The sequence below is a fragment of the Salvia hispanica genome, chromosome 5, assembly GCF_029641045.1.
Source record: "Salvia hispanica isolate PSC_SH4W2 chromosome 5, Shi_PSC_v1, whole genome shotgun sequence".
Classification (NCBI taxonomy): domain Eukaryota; kingdom Viridiplantae; phylum Streptophyta; class Magnoliopsida; order Lamiales; family Lamiaceae; genus Salvia; species Salvia hispanica.
In genome coordinates this window covers 35,209,751-35,229,638 of record NC_142696.1, presented here as the reverse complement: position 1 = coordinate 35,229,638, position 19,888 = coordinate 35,209,751, and the positions used below count along the sequence as shown (strand labels likewise).

Here is a 19,888-nt window from a genome sequence, read left to right as displayed (position 1 = left end):
GTACGCTCGAAGCATCTTTAGTATACAAACCCCAACATAACCCTGTAAATTTGGCGGGCTATTCAGGCTGGCCCACGGGTTGCGGGCTACACTGACATCCCTACTTGTATGAATATTTAAAGATTTAGGGCATTTTGGACCTTTCTACTCTCCTTTTAATTTTTTTCATTTTTCATCCATCACCATTTTCTTTTATAAACTCAATTATACTTTCATTTAAATAATATTTGATACTTTATGATTTCAAAAATTTAAATAATGAACCATATATTTTAATTTTGCTTTATTTATTTTTAAAATTAAATATTATTTTTATGCAGATTTTTCTATATGTTTGCGAAGAAAATATTATATTTAATAGTAACATTTTTAAATATAAATATTAAAGTGCATTATAGAAAATTCTTTGTGGGATTTAATTTTACTTAAAAATTTGATTAAATTTTTTTACATTTGAGAAGAAATAATATTATAGTGGATGATGGTAATGTTTTATTTAAAAAATGTTACTTAAGTGAAAAATAAATATTTTAATTACGTTAATTAAAATATAGTATAGTGAAGAATTTTTTTTAAATATAATAATTAAAATTTAAGTAAATTATATCTAACATAAATTAAAGCGAACTCTTGCAAGTAACATTTTTTCATTAAAAATATTAAAGTGAACTATAGTAACTTTTTCATTATAAAGCTTAATCTATACACTATTCAAGTAATTATTTAAAAAATTTAAGTGAATTAATTTTAAAGAAAATATTTTTGTTGTAAAAGGTGCTTTTATGTATGTCTAAAATAATTGCATGATTGAAGAGGTACTAAAATTGTAATTTCCAGATACTGAAAATGCCCTTCATGGCATTTAGTTGATTTTTCAAATGCTGAGAGGTATAAAAGACCGACAGGTACCAAAAATGTAATTTTTATAGACCAAATAGGCTGTAAAATTTTTTTAGGGATCATTGATGTATTTTTTGACAAGATCAGAGACTATTAGTGTAGTTCACTCTAAAAGAAAAAGAAGATGCCCTTCCTTCGTGCTCAATCTTTTGCTAAAATTAGCATGAACCGCTATAAACGAACCGAAATCTGAAATGTGAAAGATTTGGTAGCATCAGATTTCATGAAAGCAGAAGAATTAAGGGTAATTTGGTCAATTTGTAAATATTATTGTATAAGAGAAATAATAAGGAAAAAGAAAAGAAAATAGACAAAAATTAAAAAATCTCTTATTCCTAAAATTCGCATGACATGATCCCATATTTTGAAATATCAACGAATTTAATCTCAAAGTTGAAAGGCCTACGAATTGAGACATTCTTTACGAAATCTCTCACTTTTATTTCATACTCTGATTTATTTTTGACGATTGTGTGACGCTATTTAATGGTGTGTAATTAATGTACTATTTCAGATAGACTAAAGTTTCCATATTCATTGCATTGCATTGTTCCACTATGTTTTGACTTGCAAAAATGATGATGTAGAATAAACGATCGTCCCAACAAATTGCCGCAAAATAAATCACAATAGACAATTGAGAATGTTATAAAATTTACAATTATCGGGTTTAAAAGTTAGAATTGACTGAGATTTAAAAATTAAAAAAATTATGAAAAGTTAGAATTGACTGAGATTTAAAAATAATAATTATTAAAAGTTTTGATTTAAATGGCAATTTTCTGAAAATTAAAATATCTTAGGTGTCCCGAACCTCTGGTGCGACTCGGTTACTCTCTTCTTAGCGGTTCGGGCACTCCACGTGCCTCCAATTGCGTTTGCCCTAACACAGTATTGAATTCGGATCCATACCCGGGTCCCAACCCAGCAGTTGCCCTACCGAACTCCATAGCTGAGCAACACTCTCACTCACTCTAGAATCTCCCCCTCTCTCTCTCACACACGAACACAGAACGGGATACTGAAAACGTAGGAATCCAATTATGGCTGAAGCTGACGGAGGAGGGGACGCGAGAGCACCTCTAAGCTCTTCCATCCCTTCCGGCAAGGACACCGCCTGGTTTGACGTCTCGTCTCTCCTCCATCGCGCCTCCAAAGGTCCGTTTCTCTCTCAATTGCGATCACAAATGTTTTCTGGCTTTTATTTTACTTTTTTTGTTTTGAATTTATAAATTGGAATGAGAGGGTTGCCCAGGCCGGGTAACATTCGCTGTTTTCTCAGTTTATGTTGTTATTCTATTCAATCGCAGCAGTATTTATTCCCTTCTCAGGCTAAACGATCTATTTTATTAGGGATATATGTAATATGTTTTTCTTATGCAGCAAAATTAAGCAGAAACTTTCCATATAAATACAAGCTGGTGCGGTTTGATTTGAAAAAGAATCAACTTGGAGATATATATGTAGTTTCATATGTAACTCTATTCTGTACTCCCCCTTCCACCTTCCATGCCCAAGTTCCACAAATTCCACCACCCACCCCAGAAAAGTTAATAACTACTGCAGCATCTTAATAATTTTTTACTTGTACTTTATTCACAGACCTTCGAAATGATGAGCTTATCACAGGGGACGATTTCAATTTGTTTGCTGCCATGTCTGCTTTAGAGGTAATACTGCTTTTCTTCCGAAGAGTCGAAGACCTTTCATGAAATTAATTTTGAATTAAGGTATACTGCTAGTAACGGTATAGCTCAAGTGATCCAAGAAAAAAAAATCAGAAATATCGGCAATAGATGTCAATTTGATTATGTGAGAACAAACTGTTAATGCATCCTATTTTCAGTAAAAGAATTTACTATTAGATTATCTTCTTAATGATAAAAGAAAGGTGATATATGTATTTTCTTGTTGCATTAGAAGTTATGACAATATTGTCTTTAGAAATGGAATTTACTATTATCACGAGACATGGGGCAAGAACTATGTTAAACACATTCCTGTTAATTGGCTTAGGCATGAAGTTTTCTAATTGTTAATTGCCTATTTTAGATAGTTGATGCTCTATTAAACTTTGGTTTTGAGCCTATTCTGTGATCAGTGTGCTTTATTTAGAACTCGGGATTAGATATGTTGGCTTTATTTGTCTAAACTTAGCATTTACTACTAGGTTGATTGTTGATGAAACATGTAGTTTGATAATAATCCTGAACTTTCACGCCTTCTCCTCCTCTTTATAAACCTTCCTTTATCATTATGATTTTGCTAGCACTGAGTGAATAGTAGTGTAACGCTCTGCATCGTCACTAGCTATTAGCTAATGAGTCCCATTTCAAGTAAGAAAGTTTGGAAATATTCAGATTTCTTTCATCTCCTTGTTTTTGATATTTGAATGAAATGCTTAGCATTTCTATATGTTTTGTATCATAAGTTGAGACATATTATGAAAACCACCCACGAGGACTAGTAAAGAGACTTTGGAGGATAGAATAGGTACAAAAGATTTACTCATTGCTCCTGCACTAAGTCCTTTCAATATATTAAATTGGTAGACAATTTTAAATAACCACTTTTAGAACAATGTGTTATTTTTGTCACTCCCATAAAGAAAGCTTTTAGTCAGAATATCAACTACACCCTTACTAAAGGGTCCCCTCTATTCATTTAAATAGCACATCAAAAGATTACCTGATAGGTCATCACCCTCTCTATCCCAAACTCCAACCTTTCCTTCTCCATTTCAACTCTCCAATTTTTGACCCCCATTCCCCCAACCTTTCTCTCAGTTTACTTGACCATATGTTTGTGTAATTGGAATATTGGATAAATTAAAGTATGTGATTGATGATCATAATCTTTTGAGTCTCTTACATGTAGCAACTCATTGAAACATCCAATCAACTCTCGGTTCACTAAGTATTGCCAGGATGCAGGGAGATGGGGAATACTAGCAGTTCAAAAATAGTCAATCTACACTAGATGAAAAAATAAAAATTACTAGTAGTATTCTTCTTTAGTCTATACAAATTCTCAGATAAAATGGGATACAATTTATTTTCGATCTGGAAAAGACATTACTGACTCTAATTAAATCATAATATCCAATAATTGCTACTTGTTAAAGAAATAGGGTGGCTAAGTTAACGTAGGTCAATTTTCTTTTCCCTTCAAAAAACAAAAGAAAACTACACATAGGAAATTTCAAACATGACTTCAATTTCTATAGATTGGCCATTGTGGATATGCCTTGTATTCAAAAGAGACTTAGAAAACAACAAATCCAGAAGCAGGTTCTTCTTTTCCTGCAACGTCCATTAGGAACTTGATTTGAAGATGGGGAAATTAATTGAGATGAAGAGAAGAACTTAAATGAGAGAGGAAAGATTAATTTTCTTGAGAAGTGGAGAAGAGCTGGAACGTTCATTATTTTTGGAGGAATGCTAGAGTAATTAATTTTGGCAATTTTAAGGGTTTCTGGCCAGATTTAAAGGTTACTTGTATTTGAGTTATTTTAGGAAAAAACGATTTGATAAGATTTGAATGGTTTACTGTTTAGTGGTTTAAAAGGTTATAGATCTCCAAAGCCACCCTGGCTCGCCCCCTTAATGTTGCTTGCTGCAGGCTCGCCTCAGCCAGCTTGGGCGATTCCAGTCAAGCCCCTGGTGCACTTTTGACACCATTGGTTCCACTATTAGATTGGATGTTTCTATGTTTTTCATCATCAATGTTTGAAATTTGTATTTTTTGTGTTCTAAGAAGAAAAAAAGTTAGTAAAAAAGAATACTGATTAAATTGAAAAGTAATTTTATTCTAGACTTTGTATACCAACATGGCTAAGAATAACTATGATCTCATGTTGGAAGTTGTCAAAAAGGAAAATTTTCACTAGCTATTTTCTATGCTAATAGTAATTTGGCACTGTCATTGGTTTGCTTAATCTGTTTTTCCTGTCCTCAAATTTTGAATTAGATTTAAATAAACTGGGTCCAATGTAGCACTAGCTTGTTTTAATAGTGATATTTGGTTTATTCAGCTCTTCTTTAACTTGTGATTCCTCATCTTATAGAAGTTTTCTTACAGAGAAAAAGTACCAACAGCGTATTAAGCACATCTTCTTGTCTTTGGTATGCAGGACTACTTGTTCATCATACTTATATGGGACAATTTTTCTTCCTTTTTAACGTTAAATAGCATGGCGTGGCATGCAAAATATTTAACATCAGATTGTATTTACGTTATCTTAATAAAATTTCTGTTTTTACTACAATATTCAGCTGTAGTCTATGCATAATTTTATGTTAAATGGTGTGGCATGGACATTTTGCTCTGTATTATGCTGTAGTTCCTACTATATTGTGGTTATGTTTTATTGATAAACCTTTTGTTTTTACTAGATAATGGACCCGAAGATGGATTCAGGTATTGTATCTACTTATTATTCCGTTGATGAAGCCATTGAGAATGGTGCTGCTCCTATTCCATTGAGCGTTGATAGAACAAGTGATATTCAATGTGTTATTGATATAATGGATCATTTCCTTGCTTGTGAGGTATCGTCGATCAGTAGCCATTCTAGATAGCACTCATAAGCGGTGACCAATATACCCCTCTTAAGTTCATTTCTTTTGATGCAGGCAACATGGCATAAAGGAGGTTCATTAGCGCAAACAGTGTTTTCTTGCATCTACCTGTTGAGGCCTGAGAGAATATCATCTCATGCCCTGCTGCATTCCTTCTGCAGTGTTATACGTGCTACTTGTAGTGCTCTTGTTTCAGCTGTTTCAGAGGCACGCACAAATGAAGTAAAGTACTTCAACGAATCTTTGCTCGTTATTTTCTAAAGATACTTTTAGTGCTTAAAAAATTAATTTATTTTTTCGTAAGAACTAAAATGAATCTTCAGCTCTTTCTTCAAGGAGGTAGAATTGTCAGAAGTTCCCTAGTACCTACCTCTTTAGAAAAAAGAATAAAGTTGTAATTGTTTCAGCATTAAAGATAATAGCTTACATGTGTTTTTAGAGAGAGGGAGAAACGAAAGCAATCACAAAACTAAGTAGTCTCTTTGGCTTGAAATGAGTTGGAGGACTTTAGAGGGTCAAGAGGAATAACTAGAGGAGATCTGGGATATGGTTATGTATAGACTAGCTCGGCAAATATCAAGTCTGAGTTAAGCATATTTTGTATCAGATTTAGAGATGGAGTTGTATAATCTAAAGAGGATGATATTTATATTCAAATGATGACTCGTCCTATTTACTACTTTAATGTCTACTAATAAAATATCTTTGTTTCTAATTTTCTTTTTTTTAAAAAGCTAATAGATTCATACATTCTGTGTCAATACTTCTCTTATATCATAAACTACCCAGTATGAAGGGAAGCAGGATATTGGTACTGGAATTCATTATTTTTGTGTGTGTCTATGCTTCATTCCTTGTCTGAATTTACTGTGGTTTCTGTTCATGGGTAGCATGCCCTCGCTTGCGATGTTTTACATCTGGGTTGAAGATACTGAGATAGCGTCCTTACTTCTTTTTTTCAGCAGCACTTTGGCCTGATTATCAGTCCTTGTATTCTTTTCAATCATAAATGTCTTAAGACTTTCTGGGTATATATTGTTAATCTTGTCCAGTAATGAAGTATGGTTGTTCAGGAAGAAGATCTTTTTACCATGGCTTATGGTCTACCGTTAAAGGCCAATGGAGATGAAAAATGCTTATCTATGATACATGCGGTAGACGAAACACTCTGTCGGCAACTGAAGGCATGTAAAGCACCAGTGTCGAAAAAAACAGTCCTCGAAGGTATGAAACTTAGAATTTTGTACTGATTTTCAAGACCTATCAGAGAATTACTAGACCTCCAGTATGGTTCTGTACTGGCTTGTGGCGTCTCAGTTGCTTGCAAATAAGTACACATAGGAAATTGGGAACAAGCTAGTTTTGGCTTAAAAAATTAAAGAAACACATACAAGAATTACATGATATGCTCTTTTTGAATGGTTGTGAAATAGCTTATATTTTCAAAACTACTATATACAAGTTTTAGGTTAATGTGGTTGCTTTGTGCAGATATAGAGCCTCTGCAAACTCATCTCGATCTTGAAGAAGGTTTTTGCAAAGCTGTTTTGTGCCGCATACGTTTTCGTAAGGTCTTATCTTGTATTTCTTGTATTATCTTGAATAGTATTTTCTAATTGTGAAAATGAGATGCATTGGGATACTTTAAAATTTATTGGTAATACTGTCCACATGTCCACAGGCATACAACATACATGCCTTCAGTTCCGACCCCCAATATTCTTTATAAGCTATCACATAAACTTGTTTTCCTCCTCTTCCCCTTTTTGCCACACCTTCAAAAGATAATACTCCCTTCATCTCATCGAAGTGTCACATTTCCTTTTTTAATTGTAGCATTTGATTTAGCAAGCAGTAGGGTTTTTTTTGTTGTTTAATTGCCAATTCTTTTTTCCCTCTCTCTAAAAACACATGGGGGCTATTATCTTTATACTGTAATCACCTTTTTCTTAACACCCGTGTCCAAAAGAAATGAGACACTTCGAGTCACTGAGTGGGACGGAGGGAGTAGGTAATAATTTGTTTTTTTTACCTGCATTCATTACTTTTATCATTTATACTTTTCAGGCATTGGGTTTATTGTCCTTTTGTCTAATCTTAAAATGTCTCTCTTTCCTATTCTAATGTGACTTCTTTTGCATGTGATGTCCATCATTTTTCCTCCAATAACATTTAGGGATTCTTCTGTGTGTTCAGCACTTTTACCATGTATTAACATGCTTGAGGAAACCCCAAGGAAGAGGCTTGGAGTTGGCAAAGAAACATATTATTTCCTGCTTATCTGAGCTAGATTCCATGCTTAACACTGAAGAATTTCTGAGGCACAACTCTGCATGTGGAACTGTTGAGAATGAAGATGAGAAAACAACTGCCTCAGGTTGTCAACCAGTTGGTTTTGATTCTACATTAAACAGCAGGTCAGCAGCCCCAACTCCGCCCCGTGCAATTAAACTACTAAGCTGGAAGAAGGTAGTTTTATTTGCTGTTTAATTAACCTTTTAATCATCCATCCCAGACATGGAAGTAACTCTGTTATTCTTTTCACTTCTGTTTCTGTCAGGCAGTCAATTATTTCCAGAAGCTTCTGCATGATCTGGATGTTATATGTTCCTACCCTTTAGATCCTGTTTTTGAAGGTGCCATGCGCTTTGCGGTTGATGTTCAGAAGTTTCAACCAGATTTGGTGGCTAGAGCTCATATCCAGGTTCGAGTCTGGTACTTCTCCTTTTTGTCATTTTGCATATTGAAATTTGGATCCCATATTTATATTATTTGATTCTTCTTGAACTGTACCACTCAAAGAACAGTAAGAATAATTATTAATTTGTTGAGAGCATGTTTCACTGGATAAGGGACTAAATATAGAATGTCAAGTTCTGGCTCTTGAAATGTTCTTACTGAAAAGATGGTTAAGGGGATGTATATTAGCAGCTTTAATGCAAGTATTCTGAAGGTTTCCCTGAGAGCTTGGAACTAAGATCAAGAGTCCAGCATAAAGTGAGACTAGTATCTTGATGGCAAAACATCAGATGGGTTGAGGTCCTACAGTCAAAATATGCTATCAGATGGCTACTTGTTAAATTTATGAAGCATAATCTGGTGGAGCAACGACCAAGATATTTGATAAAATGACTACTTGACATAAATATATGTGATACATCATAGATGTGTGGTGGAAAGTGTATAGTGCGGCTGAAAATTGAATTCTAAAGTAATGCCTGTCACCCAAAGTTCAAACACTTTTACAGTAAAGCCAAGCTCACTTGCCACCTCTCTTTCTCTCTCATTTGTTTTTGCTGCAAATATCCTGCTGCTGTCTTCATTAGTCTGAATTAACGGTACTAAGTGAGTCACAAAGTTACAATTTAGTTGGTGGTACCAGGTTTAATATGGTTGGTAATTTGTATAAAAATACACCCGGCATACCCAAGCAACACAAAAAGTTGCCAAGTCTGTACAATGATGGAAATGGACTACTTAGAATTTCCCTAAGCAACAAAAGCCAGTGGGATAAAGCAAAAAGGCCTCAATTGACCAAGTAGATTTGCCTCCTCAAACACATTGGTAACTGTACACCAACTGAACACAAATGAGTTCAAATGTTTAGGATGCATATTTGGATGCAAATAAGTTAGTACTACGTGGAAGAGGATTTTAGTTAATATTTTTATTAAGGTTTCTGAATTGAATTCTTTCTGTGCTCTTGTTAGAGTATAGATAATTTTTTGTGGAAGAGAGACTTATGACTCTTTAGTTATCTGTGGTGGATTTAGGATTTTACCATTTTCTTGAGATTTATTTCAAACTAGCAATTTATACCTTATGTTTCATTTTCTTATTGAGATCTCATTTTTGAATATGGTTAGTCTTCAGTAAGATTTGTCCTTCTGCTGGTTTACTGATTAGTGATTTAAGTCTTATTTTATGCAATGGAATCTCATGCGAATAGCTAATGAACAGCTTCTGCTGGTACAAGATGGGAAGCTTTATGGACGTGAATCTTTGTTTGCCGTCATATGCAAGGCTGCCCTATTACCTGAAGGAGCAAAGAATCATGATATCCAGAAGAATGAGAGTGTTCAACAACTAGGGCAGGTGGACTGCCAATTGTCTTCCTATATTGGCATAACATGGGCTTTTATAAAAAAAAATTCTCCCGACATTGTTAGCCTCTAAAATTTGATGAAAGCATACCTTGTTGATGCAGTTACTTGTCACTTTGTTCCGAGTCCTATGTGCTAACACTGCATGGCAGAGGCGTAAACTAGGGAAGATCTTACAGGATTGGAGAATAATATATGTCCAGGTTTGCCGATAGTCTCAATAAAACTATAGATCACAAAGTACTGCTTTCCATGAACCTGCTGATTTGTTGTCTCGTATTGGTGTTGCATCCATGTTCCCATTTAAATCTTAACTTTGGTTCTTAAGTCTCTTGCATGAGGTTAATGTAGTTAACCCCTAGACTTACAGGTGGTAGCTACTATGGTATTCCAAACATGAATATTGCATCTTCTGTGAAGTTTTGGTTTGTTTAGTTGTGAGTGTTTAGTGCCAAGAAGGGACAGACATTTCTTCCCAAGAATGAGTTAGATGAAATAGGTGTATCTCTTCAGAAGTGAATAGATGCAGGCATGATTAAGAAGTTTGTCATGATTGTTGTTTAAATCCAAATTCTGGGGTACCCAGCCTTAATAGCATTCTCTATCATCCTGACGTATAACTGAATATATAGCAACAGTTGTCCCTCTTTGGTGTTTTTGATTGACTAGCATTGCTGCTGCCTCAGTCTTCACAGCTTTATCTGATTGCTTACCTATACTTGTGGCTGATTGATATTTTTGTTTGCAATTCCTCTCAAACAGCTTGAGTTAGCTTTTAGAAAGGAGTTCGGGGAGGCTGCAAGTACGACGGTTGAACAGGTAGATATCTGCATATTTTCTGATCATCACATCTATTTTCTTGACAACTGCATGCCCGTACTTATTTTAATTTGGTAAGTCTTTTAAGAGTCTACTTGCATGTCCTTGAATCTTTGCTCCCTTCTTGCAGGACTTGTTGTTAAGGGTCTGCAAACATATCCTTATTTGGGTAGAGGAGCAAACATATTGGATAGCTTTACGCTTCCTTATGCTTGGTTTTGAATTAGATCTATATTCAACCGATGAATATTGCATGGTATATTGGTACATTTATATCTACCTGATCAAGCTAGCCGAGAAAACTCATCTCAAAATAATGCTGAGCAATGATTCTAGTGAGTAAATGCAAAGATTCTCTTCTTTTCTTGTCACATTATGATGCAGAACATTCACATTTTTTATGAGCTTTATCAACTATTTTGCTTCATGAGCAGGTCGACGAAAATCGAAAAAGAAGAAGGATTTTGTAAAGGATGTTGGCAAAGACTATCAAGTTCCACCTGTGGTCCAGTTAATTCAGTGCTATATATACGTTGCACAAGGTCTTATGATGGTAATTATACTCTTTGTAGTATCTCAATCCCCAGTTACTTAGGTCAGCTAATTCTTTTTATGCCTGATTGTGTTAGATTCGGTAGAATGTGTATGGATTTGAGCAACAGTGGTTAGTTCAGTCAGATGACAGATAATGCTATTCTTATCAACTGTATATAGATTGACACTAATTCCTAGATTATGTTACAGGGAGCTATGGTCCCCATACGTATTAATCAGTGGACTCTATGATTTTGTACTTTAACCTTAAAAGATAAGATTAATATTTGCTTCAATTAGTCTAAACCTGCTCAGAATGGCAAAGCAGAACTTGGATATAGGAAACCTCAATCTTAGAATTCGAGTGCGTTACTCCAAGTTGAATGACTTATCTTTTACAAAAACTATCATTAGATGCACACAAACTGCTCTAATTCTTATTCAAAATTTTCAGATGCTTGCTTCCTTACGGAACGAAAACAAGATCTTCTTGTGCCAGGGTCCTTTCAACAGCGAGCATGAGGTATTTTTATTATACTTGTTCCATTGTTTGCGCTTAAGTTCTTTAGTTGGAAAGTAGATACTATATCCATTAGTGGCTAACTCAAAACTTTCCAAGCTTCATACCCTTTTGTATCTTTGTTTTCTGCAACTATATATCAATGTAAGAGTCTTTCTTGGTAGAACCTCATCTTCCCTCCCCTCAACTCCTTAGTTTTGATATTAAATAGCATGCATCAGAGGGCTGTGTCAGCAGCATTCCACAATTTTCTTTTACCCATTTTTATATTCATGAAAGCCAGTATATGCAATGATGGTTCCTTGACGTTCACAATCTTTGCAGAGATTTGTCCAGCACTTTGAGCTGTTGCAGAAGGCTTGCCTTCCTGATCATGCATCCTTCTTTTCCTTCAGTGAGACTGTAGCTAATATTCGTTTTTCTGTAAGTATTTCTCATTGTACTATACCTCCTTAAACTATCTTCTTCCATATATTGTGATCCTTATCTTTTCCCAGACCGTATCCATGCATAACTGCTTCAAAGATGCACAAAAAATTGCTAAGGATCTGCGCGGTGGTTTTGCCAATGATCCAGACAGACTGGCTGAGCTTCGCCAGATAGAACAGGTAGCTGAACATAACCATGTTGCTCTAAACCTTCTCTGCCGGTTAGGAAGTCTTGAACCATCGCTCAAAATTTCCTTCGATTTTATTCACCATCCACATTTTGCCACAGCTTCTGTGAAGAGGTCTTGATGACCTAAAAAATTTTGATACTAATCACCACCCACATTTTGAGCCTATTATTTTTTGGACCTTCACCCCAAAAATTGAAGATAAGAATTGTACTATTATTAGAAGGTGGAAGTTATTAAATGAATATACAGCAACCATAGTTTAGAAGCTTCTCTTGCTAGCAATTTTGTGATATTGGAGTTTGTTTATAAGAGAACATATACTCGGAAAAGTCTTGTATCTTGTTTTTCTTGATTGCAGTTTCTATCCAGAAAGTTTTTATATTTTTCTTGATGGTTGATTTCTGTTGAATATTACAAGCTTCTTTTTGGAGTTTTTTTGTGGAAATTCTATGTATATATCCTATATACTTGTGGAATCAATTTCAAATTGTCAAGATATGTTTGTGTTGGATTCCCCTCGTTAAAAATGATATGCATGTGTTTGACTGTTCTCTTTATAATAATGAAAGCTTTTGAATTCAAATTAAATTAATGACACCGTGTTAGGTAATTAGCATTTATTAATTCTATAAACAACAGCTATGCTTAGGGGTGTAAATTTGTGTGTTGATGGGTTCCTATAATAATTATAATGTCTACTTATTAATGGTTAATAGCTCAGTTACAACTTATAACCCCAATAATTATTGGAGATTAACATCGGTAGCTCGGTACTTTAAAATACTGTAAAATCTCATCAAATTAATAGTCTTAAGAGCTTAAAATTTAGTACTTTCTTTAAAAAATTTACAGTGCAAGTATATTCATTATTAACTCAGCACTTATTTTGGATTAACCTGACATTTTTTGTTGAGTTAAACGCGCAAGTAGAATTATAGCTTCATTTAATTTTTTTAATTAGGTGGGTGACCTGTAATTGTAGTTGAATATTTGATAGCCTAACACAAAGTTAATACCCTCTGTGGCTCTGTTTTAATTACTTGACTCATTTTATTTTGGACAATCTCAAGTTATTTGAGTCAATTTTTTTTTAATTTAAAATAAATTATCTAATTTTACTTATTTTATTCTTTTGTATTTTATTCACTCTCTTATTTTATTTTTATTTTATTTAACATTAAATACAAAAACACCTCAAGTAACATGGTTTGAAGATAAAGTTGAGAGAAGAACTAATTCAGCTGTCAACGTGCCTGTTGACCAATATTATTAAAACAAACGCACATTAAATTAAACAAATATATTGTCAAATCTTCTAGATTGTTTGATCTATACTTTAACCTATTACACTACTGGGGTTAAAATATTAAAATTTTTAATTATAAGTATATATTTTAGTTTAGTCGTATATAGGTAAAGCAGGAGGCCTATTTTGTCTGCGTTCCGATCGCTGTAGTAAACATACTTATAATATAAATCATTGCAAATCCTTTAAAATTAACTTAATATTAATAATGACCAATCAAATACTCTATAATTCATCTGCTCCGATTATGTATTTACTGAGTCAAAAAACACAACATACATGATTTATAGTAAATTGGTAGCTCAGGCATAATAATTTGGATTTTTAATTAGCTTCCAACAGTCTTCGATTTTGAAGTGCAAATTCAAGACGAAAATCTTTAATAAATATAAAAAACATGTTACGATGGGATAAAATTGGTGGTCGAAATTCTTAATAAAACAAAAATCATACTATTGTACAAAATGATTTTGTACTAATGTACATGTTCTATTTACGTATATTATCAATTATTGTCTAGTTTTGGTGCTCTGTAGTTTAAATTTCTGACCATAAACAAAATCGACTGGCTTCAAACCAGTTATAAAACAAAGTGCAGAGTGCAGAAGACCTTATATTGAGACCCACATATTTCATAATTTGATATATGTGTCACTATCAAGTATCAACCGACAGATTTAGATTCATCCAAACTTTTGAAATAAAAATAAAATAAAATGGTAGTAATTCTTAATGAGGTTAATAAGTTAGTGATCGATATTAAAAGTCCAAATTAAATTCTCCAATATTTAATACATAGAGCACTTTGGACGTGACGCTAATGTAAAAAATTCATGAAGCCATAGATTTATTTGCGCTGTATAAAAATACATCATATATGCAAAATATACATTTTCACCTTATTTCGATAATTTTAGGTGAATCACCATAATCACATAATTTTATAAGTACTCATTTCGTTCACTAAGAATGTATTCCAATATTGGATAAACATGATTTTTAATAAAAATATGAGATAGACATTTATATATTGTAAAAATTTCCCAATCAAAAGAAAATACTACTCCATTAAAACTCTGAGCTACAAATAAGTTTTCATGCAAACACCATTATTCAAAAAAAAATTTGCACACTCTTGGAGTATAAAGTTTTTATTTGAAGCACTTTGATAAAAAACAGATGTGGGGCATAAGATGCAAATATAATTAGATGGAGGATTTTAGTTAATGAGAAATAAATTTTCACAAATGACCACTCTCAAAAAATATATTTCTAATGATTATAACAAAAATGTAATATGTTTATCTTAAAAGTGAAGTCCACGAAATACTTTTACTAATATTAGTGGCAGAAAACGATTGATTTAATATTCAAATTACAATATAATCCAACAAAAGTATTTATAAAAACAAAATAGCGACTGACAGTGCGATACAGGTATAGAATAATTGGTGTTTGCAATTAAATAAAAAAATAAAAAAAAAATGATGCCGACGGCCAACCAGAAAAGATTCATGGAAGTCTTTTTGCAGACTATTCTTTTTCCAGAGACAACAAACAAATTTATAGGACCATCTCTCTCTCTCTCAATTCCAAGCTAATAGTCAGAACATTTTCTGCTCCTGATCTCTGTATTGCCATCTCTCTTTCCTTGTCTTTTTTCCTTTCCTGGCTGTGAAGGATTTGAGCTGAAAAAGCTGAGTGTTTGTGAAGAAATCTGCTCTTGTTTTGGATCCTTTCTCATTCTTCTTTGAATCACTGTTAGTTGCTGATTTTGCTATTTAAGTGTTTAATTCATGTGGATTATGGTTTATTATGTCTTGTTTTGTGGAGAAATGCTTTCTTAATTCTTATTCTCCTCTTTTTTTTCTTGGCATATGAGGTGATATTTTTGCTAGTTTTTGAATTTTCAGTTTTATATATGTGTGTTTCACTGATTCGAGTATTATGCGATGTTTATGGTGATGAAATTTTGTTTGTGATTCAATCGCAGTGTGTGAAAGCATTTATGAGTAAATATCAGCAAGGTTTGGTTATGGTAATTGAAATTTGGATTTTGAGTTTGATTAGGGTTTATTTGTAGATTGAGTGGAGTGTAGCTGGATTTTTTAGTCCATTTTGTTGTGGAAATGATGTGGGAACATTTTACTTCATATTTCGTTATTGTTTGAATCTTTCATGATTTATTATCTGGAGATGTTTGCCGTTTTAAATGTGCTTGATTGTGGATTTGGTAGTATGTGCTTTTCTTATAAGTTCATTTATGGTGTAATTAATTGAAAGTTGAGATATACTTAATGAGGTAAGTTCTATAGTTCATTGGATCTATGTTTGTAGAACTTGCAGACACAATGTCACGTGGCGGTACACAGAGCAGTATAAGAAAAACCCTTGGTGCTCTCAAGGACACCACTACGGTTAGCTTGGCGAAAATAAACAGCGACTACAAGGTACTATTATTTAGGTCCTATTACGTGATCAAAACTCAAATTCTATTCTGATTGCTGACTTTTTTTTTTCAATTTCTTGTTTCACAGGAGTTGGACATTGCTATTGTTAAGGCAACGAACCATGTTGAACGCCCTGCAAAAGAGAGGCATATTAAAGGTTGTTATTCACAAAATATTTTATTTACTTTTATTCGTTGTGTTTACCGGATTCCAATTTTGAAGGAAGCATCTTTAACTGTATCTTCAATCTAACTTCCAGCTGTCTTTGCTGCTGTATCGGCCACCAGGCCTCGAGCTGATGTTGCCTATTGTATACATGCTCTTGCAAGAAGATTGGCAAAAACTCATAACTGGGCGGTATGTAATTATGGCCATGTTGAGCATTGCATGATAATGGTTTCATGGATAGTTGTAATAATAAATAGGCATATGAAAAGATGGATCATAATTTAGTTTGTGGCTCCTTTTCAATTCAACTATGGCAATTATTTGTTGCATCTTTTGTTAGAATCAACAGAATGATTATGCATTATTATAACTTATTAATTTAATGAACTTCCGTATGAGTTTATGCGGGGTAGTTAGGGGCTATCCTTTTTCGGCCCTTACCTTATCACCCTTTTTGTTTTTGATAGTTTCAAATTATTCATATTATTATCTGGTTGAAGATCTGTGTGACTCGGATAAGGTATCCATGAATGATTTGACACTGATCTCGAGCCGCTTATACAGTGACGTCATAAATTGCAATAGAGGCTCTAATTATTAGGATTTTGATATGTTAAATACAGATCTTGGTTTTTTTGATGCTGTTTAATTCATGAAAGCACTATGATGCTTGTCTTGTTATAAGAAATGAACTGCCTAATTCTGATATATGTATATCTCTTTTGTTGAACTGCATAGGTTGCCTTGAAGACTCTAATTGTTATACATCGTGCGTTAAGGGAGGTGGACCCAACATTCCAGGAAGAAATCATTAATTATGGTAGGAGCAGAGGTCATATGCTTAACTTAGCCCACTTCAAGGATGATTCCAGCCCTAACGGTATGATTTTGTTTGCTTTTTGATCATTGGCAAAAGTTGTTAATGGAACAAACTTGTCATTAATATATTGCATTTCATTCTTTTGAGCAGCTTGGGATTATTCTGCTTGGGTACGCTGTTATGCACTATTTTTGGAGGAGAGGATGGAATGTTACCGTGTGTTGAAATACGACATAGAAACAGACCGTCCGGTGGGTTTCTCTTGCAAACACCGATTTACATTAATTTTATCTGTCCAAAATTTTATTTTCTTCATTCAGAGATTGATGTTACTATATCTCGTCATGATCTAAGTGTATCTTCCAATACAAAACTTTATTACATGGATAAATTTCGTTAATATTCTACATTTTTTGATATATTTCATCGAATTGCAGAGAACGAAAGACGTCGACACTCCGGATCTACTCGAACATTTACCAGCACTACAGCAACTTCTTCACCGTGTGATTGGCTGTCAGGTAGATCTATAGTTAATCAGTTCAATGATGGTAGATCGTCTGTAAAAATGCTTCTTTATTGATTTTCAAATTGGTGCCATTGCATTGTGGAGTAAAAGTAATGTCCTCGTTTAGCTCCTCCCTGACATAATAACTTGAAGTGCGACATTTTCAAAATGCAGCCCCAAGGAGCAGCTCTTCATAATTTCATCATTCAATTAGCGCTTTCCATGGTGAGTCCCGGTTTTACTCTGCTACATATAAAATGGCTTGTTTGTACTTTGTCTATAATCCTGTACCTTTTTTCTCCCCTTCGTAGGTTGCTTCAGAAAGCATAAAAATTTACAGTGCGATAAGCGATGGTACCGTTAATTTGGTCGACAAGGTATAACTAAGAAAGCATCTTACTACTCTAAATATTTCTTACTTTGGTGGCATCAAACTTACAACCTTCATTTCCAACAGTTCTTCGAGATGCAAAAGCACGATGCTCTTAAAGCTATGGATATATATCGAAGAGCTGGAAATCAGGTACAACCTTCAAATAGTTATTTCATGTAGGATCGACAAATCAAAGCTTCTTTCCAAATTAACTGATTTTGTTGCAATGCAACTTTTCTAGGCCGAGAGATTGTCGGAATTCTATGAAATATGTAAAAATCTTGATGTTGGGCGTGGAGAGCGATTTATCAAGATCGAACAGGTTTGACCTCCACATACTTTTTTGCCAACTATATCACTTCTATTAGCTTTGGCTATGTTTCTCACGTTGTTTATTATGGTGATGAATGGTAAAGCCACCGGTGTCATTTCTGCAAGCTATGGAAGAGTATGTTCGAGAAGCACCACGCGCTTCCACAGCCCGCAAAGATCTGGTACTCATTTCTTAATTCTCCGATTCATATATAGGCATTTCTAAATATGGAGTTTAAATATGTTCGAATTAAACAGGGTGACGATAAGCCTAAAGCAGTCTTGGCTATTGAGTACAAACCGATTTCAGAGGTAAAAGAAGAGCATCTGCAGACGCCACCTCCAGCTGAACCTGAACCAGAGCCTGTCAAAGTGGAGACTGCAGCTCCTGAGCCACCGCCTGATTTACTGGTGATTATTCATATACTCAATGCATGAAACTACTGATTCATTCTGCTTTGCCATCTTAATATTTCCAACATTCAAGCGAGTGACTGTGTTTGTCGTTGTGCATAGGGCCTGAACGAGCCCACCCCTGCTGCAACTGCGTTGGATGAGAAAAATTCTCTGGCTTTGGCCATTGTTACTACTGGTAAGTTTTCCTTCACTCGAGTTTAGACATGCCGGGCTTAGGCTTTTCTGCATCTAATTAAAGAAATGGTAATTGCTGGAATGGATACAACTTTGGACATTTTAACATGATTTTTTACAACCTTGCAACTATAAACACCAAGTTGTAACTTTTTTGCAAGGCCTAGTTTGCTAAAAGATTCTTGAACTTTGATCTGATTTTGAGCAGATTTCTTCTAAATGCATTGAATGTGTCTATTTTTACTATAAGTCAAAGAGTGGTGTCATTGTTACTATATGTAAAACATTTTTAAAAACTTAAATTAGGTTAACGTTCGTGAAGTTTTAAGCAATTAATCCTTTGTACAATGGGGAACTTCACCTATTTTACTCGACTCGCTTTAAGTTTTCGGATAAGGTTGATATATACAAATCGTCGTCTTTGTAACTCCTTACTTTCTTGCCAATACGTGTGTTGCAGAACAACCAGCCTCAACCGGACCAAGCTTCTCAAATGGAGCCACCGGCTGGGAGCTAGCACTTGTCACAGCCCCAAGCTCCAACGAGACCGCTGCTGCAACGAGCAAACTGGTATGTTTCCCCACTCCCGTGAATGAGTTTTCCATCTACAATCAAAAGCGTCCTTCACTGACCAAACGAACCCTTTGTTTCCAAAGGCTGGAGGGCTAGACATGCTCACGCTGGACAGTCTATACGACGACGCAATCAGACAAAACAACCACAATCACCAGGTCGCGAGCTACAACCCGTGGGAGCAAGGCCCAATTGGGAACTCCATGATGGCACACGACCCGTTCTACGCGTCCAACGCAGTGGCTGCACCGCCAAATGTACAGATGTCAAACCAGCCTAATATGTTCATGTTCCAGCCGCAGCAGCATCCGATGATGATGATGGCCCCGCAGCAACCCATGAATCCATACATGACCGGTGTTCAGCCCCACCCGTACGGAGCAGGTATGCCCGTGCAAGCCTACAATCCTTATTCGGGCCTCATTTGAACGAAAATTCATCATATTCATTTGTTGGAAATACTAGGATTTTAAGATGGTTAGCTCTCTTGATTTCTTATTATTTTATGTATTGCATCGGAGATAGATATGGTTGTTTGTATCATATGTTGTGCGAATGAAGTAGATTAGATCAAAATTCATTTTTGAATAATCAAGTAATATAATCTTTTTTTGTATTTTTTGTAAAAATTTCTATACCATGTTGGCTGGGGTGGTGGTTGATTTTTTTTTGGACCGTTTATTACTTTTCTTTGTTTTTTTCAATTGATAAA

At 34.5% G+C, this 19,888-nt stretch overlaps 2 protein-coding genes across 2 annotated transcripts; both read left to right on the top strand.

Moving 5' to 3' along the window:
• The first annotated feature begins 1,709 nt into the window (after positions 1-1,709).
• LOC125189457 (uncharacterized) lies at positions 1,710-12,458 on the top strand. The gene is made up of 16 exons (XM_089059463.1): positions 1,710-2,058; positions 2,503-2,570; positions 5,295-5,450; positions 5,535-5,702; positions 6,554-6,704; positions 6,972-7,051; positions 7,677-7,949; positions 8,041-8,184; positions 9,441-9,575; positions 9,688-9,786; positions 10,346-10,402; positions 10,533-10,737; positions 10,837-10,955; positions 11,391-11,459; positions 11,781-11,879; positions 11,954-12,458. Exons 1-16 carry the CDS (start codon positions 1,944-1,946, stop codon positions 12,191-12,193), a joined length of 2,178 nt encoding a protein of 725 aa, XP_088915589.1. The 5' UTR covers positions 1,710-1,943; the 3' UTR covers positions 12,194-12,458.
• Positions 12,459-14,890: 2,432 nt separating this feature from the next.
• LOC125190362 (putative clathrin assembly protein At5g35200) lies at positions 14,891-19,792 on the top strand. Its single transcript, XM_048087642.2, has 16 exons — positions 14,891-15,141; positions 15,719-15,831; positions 15,919-15,988; positions 16,091-16,188; positions 16,738-16,879; positions 16,970-17,070; positions 17,257-17,340; positions 17,502-17,552; positions 17,639-17,704; positions 17,785-17,850; positions 17,942-18,022; positions 18,117-18,194; positions 18,271-18,423; positions 18,529-18,604; positions 19,064-19,173; positions 19,260-19,792. The coding sequence occupies exons 2-16, from the start codon at positions 15,733-15,735 to the stop codon at positions 19,602-19,604; spliced, it is 1,620 nt and encodes a 539-aa protein (XP_047943599.2). The 5' UTR covers positions 14,891-15,141; positions 15,719-15,732; the 3' UTR covers positions 19,605-19,792.
• The last annotated feature ends 96 nt before the right edge of the window (positions 19,793-19,888 follow it).